We start from the raw sequence: 15,265 nt of genomic DNA on the forward strand, positions 1-15,265 counted from the left end.
ATATTGTTTGCCAGGGATATTAGTTGAAAATAGTGAATAGCCAACTGACCTCTGTGTCCTGAATCTAATATCTTGTTAATTACTTTGGTTGAATCGGTGTAGGAACACAAAAATAAACTTCAAGCAGGTATACAGACAAAATAGTGAAAGCTTACCTGCCAGTATTCAAACAGCTTTTGACCCATGACCCAATACCCAAAAAGGTAATCAGAGGTAATCTAGGAGGATGCTGGGAGAAACAAATATATAGCCGCAGTTTTCTGTGGCTTTACCTCTGAAAAGCTAGCAGTAGTGCCTTCCAATGTATTAAAAAAATAAAAAAGGAAGTAAATAAAATAAGAAGATAAAATCAGAGCTCAAATGCTGCTGTTGGTGCTATTTTGTTAACAGTGTTTGAGTCCTGTTACTTCTGTGCTCAAACACTACTGTTGCAGTACTTTTAAGAGTTTTTAAAAAACAATTTGCTGTTGGAATTATTTCAAATGGAGAAAACTCACTGATTCAAGTGGCTCAGGTTCCACTAAGCTAGTCTTCAAGCTAGCCAAGATTGCATCCAAGCACATCATCCAAATGCTACTATGTATCCTAAAGGTGAGGGAAGGCAAGACTTATCTTACCTGTGTTAAGACTTGACAAGCCAGAATGCTGCATCAGGTTCCTGATGAATAGTTCATGATGAATTATGACCTAGCAAAAACTGCTATAAAGTACACACATTGATGTAAGTGTGGTTTGATTCCTAGTTGTGATGCCTTTTGTGTGAAATATATATGCCCTCACTGTGCCTCTATGGGTTTCTGCTAGGTCTATGGGTTCTTCTCATACCTGTCATCTATGAACATTACTGAAATGGTGATCCTGTAAGTTGCCCATAAGTGCTTGCAGTGATAAAGTGACTATATATTTTCCGATGAGCCTGTGTTCCATTTAGGACTGGTTCTTTGCCTTATGATCAGTTCTTGCTAGGATAGTTCCACACCCTACAATACTGAATGTGTGTGTGTGTGTTTATACATATATTGGACATAGATATGCATCTATTTACCAAGAGGGCCTAAGAAAGCTAACTAAACAGTTTCAAAGGACAGCTTTATTTTGTGCATAAAGTAACTCTATGCACTTCATGTCTGAATCTTTCAAGTCTACTTTTTTAAATAAATGCATCACTCAAAATACAGCAGAGAAGAATGAAAAGCAATTTACATAATGGTCCATTCCTTGACTTTTAAGCAATTAACATAATGGTCCATTCCTTGACTTTTTTGACAAACAACTGACCTGGCTGGCTCTCTGTCCTTGTGGCCATCAGTGGTTTAACAGTAGCAGATTCATCTGGATTTGTGGAGGTATAAACAGGTCTTCCATCAGTGTCATATTGATGAAGAGGGCTTGCATCCCCCTGAACATTGCTGGGGCTTTCATTGGGTAACCAGTACTCATACTTAATGCCTGGATTTGGCTCTTGTAGAAGAACCTTTGAAGAGAACACAAAGTGATGAAAAGAAAGTTTGAAGAAGAAAGCCTTCACAAGTACTAAGGATCATCTCTTTCATCGTCTACCAATGTGGAATTTTACAGTGCCAGACAAGCATCAACACCACTACAACAGAATACCTTTTAAATTGTATTGAATAGTCTGTCTTTTATTTCATTGAGAGAGGGAATTTTTTGTTTTGCTTTTATGCTTTCATAACACTGTAACTGTAAAACACAGAAGAAGCAGACATTACTGAGTAAGATTCAGGGGGAAGTATTACAGCATGCAAAATTTTCAACAATTTTATAGAAATATAACAACATAGAGGGTTTTGAAATTCTGTAACCATATGGATCAAAATTTGGATGGATCAAAAGCTGCATGACTGGTATAAAGCCCACTGTAATTCAGCTTCTGAGAAATGTGATAAAATTCAAATTATACAACGACCCTCCATTAATATTCCAAAACGTGCACACTGATTGGTCAGCGTGCATGTTATAAATCAGACTTATACTAATGGAAAAAGGTCCTGTCGCCCAGACTTTTTTCCATTAGTATAAGTCTTTTTTTTTTTTTTTTTACAGCAATGGAGAATGCAAGATCTCCGTTGCTTTTTAGAAACTGTCTCGCTATGTTAAAGGAGATCTTCCTTTCTCCGTTGCTTTTTTTAAAGCTGTCTCGCTATGTTAAACTCCTTTAACATAGCGAGACACTTTGAAAAAAGCAACGGAGATCTTGCTTTCTCCATTGCTTCCACCCACAGCTCTGATGTACTGCGTAAGTGTACGCATGTGCAGTACATCAGAACTGCCGCAGAATACCAGACAGATGTGGCAGGGCAGCATGGAGGCATTATACAATGCCATTATTTAAGAAAAGTAAGTATTTTTTTTTCTTAAATAATGTCATTGTATAATAGTAATAAACCACTTCTGGGTGTGGGTACTGCTGGATTTACCCACGGTTGTCTTTGTTTGGCCACTCGGGCTTCGCCCTCATGACCAAACCACACCAACCGTGGGTAAATCCAGCATTACCCACACCCAGGCATGGGTTATTGCTAAAATAAAACATATTCTGAATGGAAGTAATTGTATAAGGTATTCCAGTTTCCTCCCACTGCCAAAGACATGCTGGAGGTTGACTGGCGATTCCAAATTCTCCCTGGGTGTGTATGTGTGATGTGGAAGAAAGATTTGGCAATGGATGTGTTTTTGTTCAATCCACTTCAATTCCCCCTTGCCTATTAAATCCATGGAAGGAAAAGATTGTTCATGAAGTGGCTTTAGAAATTGGACATGACTTGTGAGCTTGGATGTGTGGATGAAAAAATACAGATATAGGGCATTCTATGGCAGTTTAATTTCCTTCCCATCAAATGCATGCTTGCTGACAAAAAAATAAGTTATGTACTCACCATAACATTCCATCTGTGTTGTCCATTTTCATTCTTCATCAACAAACAGGTTCAGATCTGACTTGGCCACTTTTTTCATCTTGTGGAGCACTGAAAACTCTCAAGCTCTTCCCTTACCCAAAATGCAATAGTCTCCTATCATACCTCAGATCTTGTTTGTTGACCTTTTAGATTACATATAACTTAACAAATAATAAGGATACAAGATAATACTATCTGGAGCTCAAGTAAAGGAACATTGGTTCCTTTAGCATTTTATTTTCCTTCCAGATGTCAAAGTGGTAGGGGGTTGTAGGGAGAGGAGTTGAGGATTGGAGGGAGGGGAGTTCAGGAAGAATGAAAATTGACAACACATATGGAATGTTATGGTAAGTACACAACTTCTTTATCTGATGTTGTCATTTTCATTCCTTCTACAATAAATGGGACAGTTCCCAGCTACATAATTCCCAGAAGGACTCTAAGGAAGGATATTGCCGAGCACTGCTGAGCCAACGGCCGCTCTTCCCCTAGAGGCCAGATCCAATTTATAATGAGCAATAAAGGTATGAGGACTACCCCAAGTTGCAGCTGCACAAACATTGTCCAAGAAAGATCTGGATAAAAATACAGAAGTTGCCAAAGACCTGGTAGAATGAGCCTTTAAAGGTTTTGGCAAAGACAAACCTGATTTTTTGTAAACAAAGGAAATACAATTAGTTAACCATTTAACTAATGTTTCTTTAGTAACCATTTTGCCCAATTTTGAATCTGAAAAGGAGACAAATAATTGGTCTGATTTCCTGAAAATGTTTGTGCTATGTTGATAAAACTATTTGCGAACATCCAATAGGTCCATAAGAGCATCTCTTAGTGATTCCTCTGGTGGGAGATCACAGCAAAGAACCTGCTGCACTTGTTGCTGATGGGGGATGCAAAGAGGTCACAGCAAGGTTGGTCCCATCGACAGAATATCTTTTCCCCCACTTTCATATTGAGTGACCACTTGTGAGGCATTAGAATGGACCTGCTTAAATTGTCTATCTGGATTTCCCTGAAATATACGTTGCTATCAGAAATTGAATGGATGAGATTGCCCACTGCCACAGTGAAAGCTTCTTGCACAGGGGGTAAGATTTGGTTTTCCTTATTTGTTGATGTACAAGAGCACTGACATGTTGTCTATCTGAAATGCAATAGTCCCAGAAGGGAAAGTGTCATGGAAGGCTTGCAACATTAGGAGGACAGCTCTCATTTCTATGACATTGATATGCAAATTGGTCTCTTCGGGGGACCATGTGCCTTGGACTGCCTTTCCCAAGAAGTGCTCACCCACCTGATTTGAGAAGCATCTGTGGTAACTATGGGCTTGGGCTGAGGGAGAGTGAAGGGGCAATCTTGAATTATCTGACTGGAGTAAATCCACCAAAGGAGGTCATTTTTGCATACCTGAGTTATTTCAATTTGGGTGGACAACGGCTGGTGAAGAATAGATCACTGAGTCACTAGGGTCTACTGAATAATTCTCATGTGGCATCTTGCTAATGCAACCAAAACTACCACAGCAGACACTGACCCTAGTGCTTGAAGAATCAATCGAGTTGAGAAAGAAGAATTTTGGATGTTCTTTTTAACTTGGAATCGTACAGACTGTACCCTTTACTAAAGGAATGGAGGCTATCAAGGAGACTCTGTTGAAGAACACTCTGATGAACTGCAATATTTGCACTGGTTCTAGTTGAGATTTGTTGTGACTGACTGTCATTCCTAGGTGAGAGCATAACTGGAGTACATAATCTCATGCTTTGATCAGATGAGGCCTGATCCGAGCGGTTATGAGCCAGTCATCTAAGTAAGGAAACACCCGGAATCCTTGCAGTCTCAAGTGAGCTGCCACTACTGTTATGCATTTGGTGAACACACTGGGGGCTGTGGTGAGACCACAGGGCAGAGCTCTGAATTGGTAAGGAATGGCTCCTAGCTGGAAGCATAGGTATCTTCTGGGGCGTCTGTTCATTTTTGATATAACAGTACACATTCTGAAGATCTGTTGCACACATCTGGTCATCTTTGTGTAGAAAAGGCAAAATGGACTGAACCGTGACCATCTGGAACTTGGTGTACCGAACTGACTTGTTCGGATTGCTGAGATCCAAAACTGGTCTCCAGTCTCATTTTTGTTGGCACTAAAAGAATCTTTAGTGCATTCCGGACACTTTCTTGTCTGTGAGGGGACCCCTTGAATGATTCTTTTTTCTAGCAGCTTTTTTATTTCTAGTGTTGCTGCTTTCCTCTGACTGGATGGAACATCGAAAAATTTGTTTACCATTATAAGGGGTAGGGAAAAGGGAATTATATAACCTCTGGAATTAATCCTCTGCACCCATGAATCTTTTGTAATTTCTTGCCAGGCTCTCTGGTACAGGGACAAATGACATCAACTGCCTCCAGAGGTGGACAATTTGGCCTCATTTCAGGAGCCCTGGTAGGATCTGTCAGGGAAAGTATCTCTAGACCCTTGGATTTGCGGGCCTCCTATGTTGCCAGGTGGTGTATTCCATTAGAGTCCTTCCCCCCTCTGCCCCTGGGGGAACTACTTCCATATATATCTTGGAAGGAACCCTAGGAATTTCTGAGCCACAGTTTTTGACCACCTCTTTGATTCCTAGAAAAGGTCCTTTGAGGAGTCAAAAAACATATGTCCACAAAAGACAGGGTTTTTCCATCCTGCTCACACCTGGATAATGTGTCTTTAACCTTGGGGCCAAATAAAGAATTTCCGTCAAAGGGAGGACTGATAAAGCAAGACTTGAAGCTCTACGCAAAATCAAATGGGTGCCTTCACGCATGCCTCCTAATGGAAATGCCTGTACCTGTCACCCCTGAGGTACCTTCACCTGCATGTCAGATGAGCCTCATGGACAAATTTGAAACAGACTGTAGGTTAGTCAACTGTGAGGCAATCGAGCTCTCTGCTTCTGAAGTAATGGTCTTAGAGAGGGATTTGATAAGTTCTATAATCAAATTCTTATGGAGTCTGGTGAAGTGTGCCAAATAATTAAGCAATCGAAGTGCAAAAGCCGCTGAAGCATATACACACTTCCCAAATCTGTACAGTGCCCTAGACTGCCTCTTAGAGGGATAAACAGAGGAACATTGTTTTGCACATACTTTTTTTGTGCCTGCTGCTATGACCATCGCATCAACTGGTACTCCTTTGCTCCAAAATTCCCCATCCTTGGGTGGTGCCAGCATCCTGTCTGGTCTCTTGGAGATCAGCTCAACAGAATCAGGTCCCTTCCATTCCCATTGATAGATCAAATCAATGAGCTCATCAGTGGGTGGAGTCACCCAAGAGGTAGATGGGCCAACCCCAAAGGCTTCCAGGAATACTGATTTCTCTTGGGAACGGTTGTCGGTAGACCTACCACCCCTTTGCCTGAGGATCTCTATTATGTCTCCAAAGGAGATGTCATCAGGTGGTGATCTTGGGGACCCTTCCCCCTCATCGAAATCAGTATCCTCTGTGACAGACTCTTTCTTCAGTGGGATGTTCTAGAAAGGAATCAGAAGATATCAATATACCCTGCAGGGTATCCTGGAGACTTTGGCTGACTGTCTCAGTGGTGCAGGAAGTGGAGGGTTAAGATGCAAAAGACAAGTGGGTCTGGGAAGAAGGAGCCAAGGAGGGTTGATTCATCCTTTCTCTTGCAGCAGAGAAAACTCTCTCCACCACTTTGAAAGCAGAATGTCTGAGAGAGAAACAGACCGATGGCTCAGAGAAGATATGCTTCCAGACCATTAGCTCCTTCCAACCTGAAGACAAACCACTCAAAGCAGGTGTCAGAGCCAAGCTTTCCAGTGCTCAGGCTCCAAAAGGCAGAGACAGCTCCAACAAACTCAGATCCAGCGCCAATAGATGTATCCAACAACCTTGGATTGGGCACCAATGCTATGGCTCTGAAAGTCATCTGGCTGAAACATGCACAGAGTCAGTCTACTCAGAGACAGTATCAGCGTAGAAGATACAATGATCTTCGGATCTGACATGGATGGATCTGGGATTCTTGGATCCAAATGCTCCAAAACCAAGGATCAGATTGGAGAAGGATACAAAACAGTCAGGGTAGTAGTCATGAAGTTCTCCAAACCCAATGCGGTAGAAGCCAGGAGAACACCCATTTGAAATGCGTCAAGAGAAATTTCCTCATCATCCTGTCCACATCTGTTTTGGTCAGACTTGTGGAGGAATGAGCAGAAAAAGCTATTGATGAAGTCTTAGAATTGTGAAGCCTTTCCAGAAAAGGAGATGGGAGACAGGAAGATATCGGATCCAGGCTCAGGGGAGATCAGATCTGAGGTGACTTATCCTTGTGCTTCTTCGGATCCGATGGGGTTGGATCCAAAGTTGTCATCATAGTTTCTGGTTCCAAAGTAGTCGGATAGGGGGATTTTGCCTTCAGATCTGAAGAGATCAGATCTGAAGGTTCAAAGATTTTTAAAGGCAGTTCCAAACTTGCGGCAGAAGAACTTGAAGGGTTCGGGGAATGCTTTTTAGCCTCTTTTTATCACATTTCTTAAGGGGTTGAGCCCCAGATGCATTATTGGAAGATTCTGAAGGGAGTAATTCTCCCAACATTAGTTTATTCCTGTGATCAGTAAGGACCCTGGAGTTGAAGGCCTTACAAATATCACATGCAGAATCCAAATGGGCTGGGCCTAAACAATGAACACAAATACTGTGTGCATTCAATAACAGGATTTTATGGCCACAGGCCTTACATTTTTTAAACCCAGAGGGTTTCTCAGCCGTATCTATAGAGAAAGACTAAAGATAAAGGGATAATATATACATTTTTTTATTTTTAAATAACTAGAGAAAGTAAAGAGAAAATATGACCAACAATGGTAATGGAAGGAACTACCTCAAAGGTATAAGGGAGAAGAAAGGGTAAAAGGGAAAAATACAAACTATGATATTTCACAAATATACTAAAAAGTGAGGAAGGGCAACAGAGGATACGTGGGAAAAGTTTAACTAAGAGAAAAAGTTAAAGATAGAAATTTATACTTTTGCTCACATAAAAGTTGCTAGCGCTCAAGAGCTAACACATGCCATGTCCATACGAGAAGATGGCAAATGAGATCTGAGGTATGGTAGGGGACTGGTGCATTGTGGGTAAGGGAGGAGCTTGAGAGTTTTCAGTGTTCCATGAGCTAGAAAAAGCATCCAAGTCAGATACAAACCCATTTGTTGAGGAATGAATGAAAATGACAGCATCAGATCAATAGATAAATACAGTTTTGTTAACAAACTTGTTCACAAACTAGAAAGGCAAAGAAAAAGGTGAGAATGAAGAATTTATGGTAAAGATGCTGCGTGATCTTGAAGGAAGCACTATTTTATTTATAAAAATACTGTCAGTGGGAGGTGATGCTGTGGGGATTACCCTCCTGTAAAGAAACACTAGTTTGGCGCACTTTGTTTAAAATCAAAGATGTCACTGTTGATGAATTTTACTCAAATTACTGTCGTTTTAAAGTTGTTTATAAATTGTCAAACTTTTCTTGCTTACATGATGAAGTTATTTTTATCATGACAAGCAAAAATTAATATAACATATTTCTGTCCATCACATCTTTATTCCATTATTCTATCAAAAGCATATTTAGCAACTCGGCTAACAACTACATCAAGTGAAAATCTTATTAAACTAAAACCACGTACATACACACACACACACACACACACACACAAACGTGTGTGTGTGTGTGTGTGTGTATATATATATATATATATATATATATATAGTGTGTGTGTGTGTGTGTGTGTGTGTGTAACACATATATGTCAATTAATCAATTAAGTAAATCACAAACAAATTTTACAACAACATTCAGTATTTAAATCCTTCAATTTAAGGTCAGAAATACAGGGCATTATATTCAGTGTAAGGTCTAATATGAGATGATTAAAGAGGAAGCATGACTTATTTGGATCTAAAGAACATACCCTGAATGATAAGCTGTGCAATGGAGAATGATTACCTGACCATGACAGAGATATGGTGGTCAATGGAAAGTTCATTATCACATAAGTGATCATACCTCTGACTGTGTCTGTGTTTAGGGAGGGTGTAATTTATATGTTACCAGGTGGAAGTATACAAGAAAACTATGCTACATTTCAACAAATTTGCTAGCTACAGTCCTTTGACCACTGTTTTCAAATCAAAGAATATGGCAAAAAAGGTGGCGGCCCAGAACACTTTTAGGGCATCACTTGTGACACTTTAATGAACAGAAGAAATGTCCCCAACTCGTGCAATATGAGCTCTATCAGTGAGCAAGTCAGCTACTCAATGACTGCATCTCTGTTTATGTTGAATTGGGGGGTATCAATAATACCTGTAAGGGGACATTGTCAATGGCCTTGGGGACAGTATGACCCACATATTTGACGTCAGTAATCCAGATAAAACAGATAAAAATTGCCTTTTATAAATTCAACAAGCTGAGGTCAAGAAAGTAAATGTCTTCTATGTCATTGTGTATTAGATGAACAATTATACAATCTACAACTTTACAAACTGTATCAGTAAGGCTACAGTGGTGGGTGGCTTCAAAGCAGGGACTGCAGAAAACAACTAAATGGGTGGGGTTATATTAGGCAGGTCAAACACTATTCACCTCTGATCAAACAACAGAAGGGATTAGTTACTTTCATCCACAGACAACCCCTACACCCAGCAATTAAAGCCAAATTTGTTGACTGTGGACATCATATAGCAGATTGAAAACAAATACAAATAGTAAGAACTGGCCACAGTAATTTATTTTAACCTCCCCAAAAACACAGAAAGATGTCCACACCAATTGCAGCAAATTGTATGGTTCTGTAAATCTCAAATGTCTGACTTGGGTAATACTTACCTAATGGCCATATGTATTTCAGCTTGCTGTTGCCAGAATCATACAACATGCAATGCATTGCAAACTCCTCTGCGCATACATACAAGCGCGTGCGCTCACACACACACACACACACACACACACACACACACACACACACACACACACACACACACACACACACACACACAAACACGCACACACACACAAAACAGATGTGCCTACCAATTACAGCACATTGTATGGCTATAATCACTTTCAATTATCTGATACAGATCAAATGAGTGAACAAATACATAAATAATGAACAAATTTATTTCAGCTTGCTTCTGCTGCCAGAAACATGCAGTTCAAATTATTGCAACCCCCTGCACAAACGCCTATCACAAACACTATAAATAAGATGCCCTCTCTAGGTCCAGGCAGATTTTATAGAATAGTTCTGTCTGACATCCTGGATTCTAATGCCTCACTTTAGCCTTCCACCCTTCTTGTCTCTACAGCTCTGAGAAATCACCCATCTGTTATGAATATTGCAACAGCGATTTCAGTCAGAATGCAGTACAGTTGTGTAAGAAATTACAATGACAGTAGATATCCTACTTATCACTGTTGCAGTATTCCTTCAATCCCTCCTTACCTCCCTGCTCTATTCTTCTCATCTCTTCTTACTCACACAGATATGCACACACTCACACACTCTCCAAGTTTATTACTTCACTTTTTGGGGGGGTTACTTATCTTTTCAAAGTATGCTCTTCCTAACTGGCCAGTCTCCTCTCTCAGTTGTCTTCAGGCTGATAGCTTGGAGACCATCTGAGGATTTCATACATAGATCCATTTATATACCTCCTACACTGATGAGCTGAGGTCATCACCTGGATGTGCTCCCCTGGGAAGGTAAAATGTTGGTATCCCAGACGGACATTAGTGGACACCCCATCTGTTATGAATGCTGCAAAAGTGATTTCAGTCAGGACACACATATATACATAGTATACCACTCACACTTGTAGATATAGATAGATAGATAGATAGATAGGAGATAGATGGATAGATAGATAGAAAGCATACACACTCAAACACTTAAAATAAAATAAAAAAGCACCTATCTTCCTGCATATTTCCAATCTCAGGCTACCTTAGTTACATAAGGTAGCCTGGGCCGATAGGAATTGGCTGCTTACTGCTTCCTACATGGTGATCTACTTTTTGAATAAATGTTTCTACCATTCTTAAAATGGCATGAATAACTGCAGTAAAATACAATGACCTTATTCTTCATTTGGAATAGGTTTAACACCAAGCTATTTTGAAAACTAAGTAAACACAGTAAGCCATTTTTTATTTTATTTTATTTTTTACTAGAACTAGGAGCTACTTGGAACTACATGCATGTGCAGTAGCATGCAGAGTTATGATCTCCAGAAATATTGAAACAGAAAGTTGGAAAGTCAACTATTATATTTGTATGAAAGAAAGATATAAAGTACCATTTCTTCATTTTTGTTTTCATTGGAGGCTGCAAACTTGCAACCAGTACCATGAGCTGTTGTAAGACTAAAAGGTTTACAATTTCTGGGATCTGTTGAAGGGTTGATGTACAGTGCTATTACAGTGGCTGTTCTTCTCACATCTAGGATATAACCTGTGGAAAGACCTAGGATGAATAGGTTTGGTGTGTGTGTGTGTGGGGGTTCAGACTAAGTGGTTCTTAGCATTTATTAACAGATAACCGACATTATTGGGACCCACAGAGCTATTGTTCTTGGTTTTGGAAAGTGCAAACAGGACCTGACCCAGTGTGATTTCAAGTTAGGTGGTTTTGGGGGGAGGAGGGCAGGGCAGTGGTGTGAATAGGTGAGTTGAAATTAACACTAAAATTGCCAGCAAGGATACTGGCAATGACTTTGGGTTCAGAGTGGGATGAGTTGTTTGAAAGAAACCTCTGTACAATACTTTGTATTACTTGTGAGTTTCCTGAAATAACAAAAGAAGGTCTTATAATTATCTTTGGTGTTAATGGCAGGCTTAAGTTCATAATTGACTTTATTCTTCTTAATTGTACATTTAAGGGATTTACTTAGCTTATCCTTTCTAAACTGGATGAGCAGAGATTTAGTATAGATAGCTAGAAACTTTTTATTTTATTGCAAAATTTATTGATGTGGAAATGTTACCATTTGGGTGCACTTTTGAACTTAACACTGTTGTTATGGCAAATGGCACGGAATCAATATAGTTGTCAAAAGGGAGTAAAACTTGGAGAAGTATGCAGAAGCATGATATTTGGGTTTATTTGGTGCTATTTATGATTATCAAAAAGTTCAACAAATAGTAAATGCTTGGTTGTGGAGTAATCCCTGCATACAGTAGGATTCTTATGAACTGCAAAACAGTTTTTAATGGGGAAGATCACAACCAAGTAATCAAATTTAGCCTGAAAAGAAGTGCCAAGAAGAACAGTAGAGGCTAGGAATGCATTTGTAAGGACAAGTTCACGGAGGTTAGCACCACTGCTCGAAGGGGGAGTATTTGGTCTAAGGACAAGGTAGTTACAAAACTGAGAAATTGATATGTAAAGAAGTCTGTAAGAAGAAAACCCTCATTATGAGCAAAAAACAGTTAAGAACTTTGAATTCCTCACTGCGGTCTCCCATTTTGAAGTTAGATCTGCAGACTGAGATAAAATAAATAAGATTACCAAGTTAATTATTTTGTGATATTCACCTCTTTTTCTGATATATTTTGTTTGTCCAACCAGATGGAGTGGTAGGTTAGTTGGAAGGGGCTACATCAGAAGATCGAAGTTTCAAAATGTCAAGTCTGATATCGTCATCACCATATGATTGAAGACTTGAAACTTCAAATCTTTTAACGGAGATCTCCTTACAGCGCGGAAAGGGAAGATTTCCCTTTTCTGCACTGTAGTGCCATCTTGGAGTTGGTATATTTAAGTAGCAGGGGCTGTGGGAAATGCAGGGGGCTTGCCCCCCTGCTTAGGGCATTTAAATGGTTAGTTTTTGTAGGTTGTTGTGTTTTATTACATTTTCAATGTTTCAGGACTTCGATCATATGGTGTCGACCATAAAACATTCGAAGTTTTGAAACTTCAATAATGTACTATAGATCCAGTTGGAACAGGGCTGCTGAGAAGTGGATCCTTTTCTCCTCTAAATCTATCATTAGACAGGCAGCTGATTATAACCCTGACTTTGCCCTTGTCTAGACTAGTGCATGCAGTGTCTGTGCATCTGACAAAAGAATCACCAATAAGTAGGGCATTTATACCAGTAAGTATGAAGTTTTTACTACACTATCTAGAAACAAGCAATGCTAACAGAATGGATAAGGAAAAGGCTACAGTAAGTTGGAACTTCATGATATCACAGAGTGTTACTACTTAAATGTTATTCAAAGGGTGCTACATAAGGGTTATTTAGGGTGTAATTGGAAAATGAGTTTTTTTAAAGACATAGGCAAACATACATTAATAGACAAAAAACAAACCATTTTAGCATTTTTCCGTTTCACTATGATATACATCAAATATATTTTCTTTGCTACTGTCATCAGTCCAACATTACAAAAGAAATGATGGATTCCTGCTTCCTTTAAATCTAACTCATCCTGAACATTATTATGCATGTATTGTTCCCACAATTTCCTTATATGTAATTTGTTTCTTCCCTTTTCTAAAGATCCCTCTTCCAGTTTTATCTCTTTAACAATATCCAATGCCTCAAATATTGTTTGTGTAGACTTGGACTTCCATTTTCTAGTAAATACTTTTTTTGGCAGCCTGTGACAATGTGAGGGATTGCCAGCTCTGCCAGGAGAAATAGAGCAGTGGATGTGTAACATATGCCAGCATAGCTACCTGGAGTTTTGTAAAGAATTATACGTCATTTGTATATCAAACTTGATTTGTACCGATGCTTGTGTTGAAAAATGTATTTGTAAAACTACTTGGGTTAAAAATGTACCAACAGTGGGTTCTGATGGACAAAAAAGTGAACTACACCTGTATGTCAGACTGTATTATAACTGTTGATATTAATATTGTAACAGAGGATACTGGAAGAGAAGAGGTTAATATAATTCCGGCTAACTTTGAAAAACAGTCTGAAATTAACTTACCTGGTAGGCCATCAAGATTGTATCTTACAGTTTTCTTTGCAACCAAAGGCAAAAAGTCTGTACTAGGAAGCCTTTTGTATTGTCCTTGGCAGTGAACTAATTTCTACCCTGGAAGGGCGGAAGTGTTGAAATGTTTTTATGGCTTCCAGATGCTATAACACATCTTAGCAAACCTCTATCTGTGTGTATAGTAACACATATGTGCAACATTCTGGTTTAGTCTCTATCTAAGGGGGGTATATGGGAACCAGATGTATATGATGTTTATAGGTTCATAGGTTTACAGCCTGGTACTAGGCTAACTGCCCTTGTGAGCCATTTCAAGCCTAGCCAATTACTCCATGTTTGAATCAAACCCTTATCTTAGGTCTGTAAGGCAAAAACCTTAACTGTTATGACAACCTCCTGTAATCCAAGACTGAAATGATGTTTTAATACTAGATGAGACACAAGTCTCAGAGCAGTCTGTTGTTTGGAACCTGATGTAGAAGGATCTCTCACCCACTTCATCTTGCCTTGCTTTAGTATTTAACTAGGAATTATCAACTCTTTAGATCTGTCAGGAAAATATAGTGAGATTAGTTAAGTACCATTTTTCTGTAATGGTGTGAATCTATCCACCTGAGTTATTTTAATGTTTCCTGTGATTGAAACTCTGATGTTTATTGTAACTAGATATTTAGTATTTTCATGTGCTTTTATTATTTATTATTAAATATATTTAAACGTTTCACTGTAGCTGGTCTTTTAGAGAATGTTTTAACCTTTGAGAATACTTATATCTATTTGGTGACACTGTGGCCATTCCTGAAAGGCTTTCTGCATTGGTCAAATACTACCATTTGTAATGGTATTAATTTCACTCAGTATAACTGGGTACTCTTGTAAGAGCATTACAGTAGCTGACTTTGGAGTGTCTGGTGGCAGTAACTATCTTACTTGAAGCAGGGACACAGAGCACTGGCTTCACAGAGAGAGTGATGTAGGACTTGGCTTGGATACATGGCTGATGACTCAACTCTACAGCTGTGCCAATGGGGAGTATTACTGGGGGCCAGGAGAGAGAGAGAGGGAAGCCCAGCCCCCGGACTGAGTGTATTCCCTGTGTGGTATTAAGGGAAATTGTGCTTGATGCAGAGAGCTGCATCTGGAAATACTGTGTGTATCTATTGTTTTTCCAAGTGAACATCCCTCACTGGTGTCACTGGTGAGGATTCAGGCTCCTTGATTACTGGCCCAGAGTGGGGTATCACACAGCCAACAAAATTAAACTTAATAAGGCCTTACTATGTCTAGGCAGTTTAGATCCTGAATCCCAGCTCAAAAGAATCATTTCC

At 39.4% G+C, this 15,265-nt stretch overlaps 1 protein-coding gene across 1 annotated transcript in view; it reads right to left on the reverse strand.

The window, feature by feature from the left end:
• The window catches only part of LOC122787905 (ADAMTS-like protein 5), a 280,019-nt gene that overhangs the window by 51,181 nt on the left and 213,573 nt on the right, over window positions 1-15,265 (reverse strand). Inside the window, exon 7 of the mRNA XM_044054829.1 lies at window positions 1,279-1,474. Coding sequence (XP_043910764.1) covers window positions 1,279-1,474 — 196 coding nt within the window. The remainder of the gene's footprint in view (window positions 1-1,278; window positions 1,475-15,265) is intronic.

This window comes from Protopterus annectens, chromosome 13.part0 (assembly GCF_019279795.1).
Source record: "Protopterus annectens isolate FY-2018-M chromosome 13.part0, PAN1.0, whole genome shotgun sequence".
NCBI lineage: Eukaryota > Metazoa > Chordata > Ceratodontiformes > Protopteridae > Protopterus > Protopterus annectens.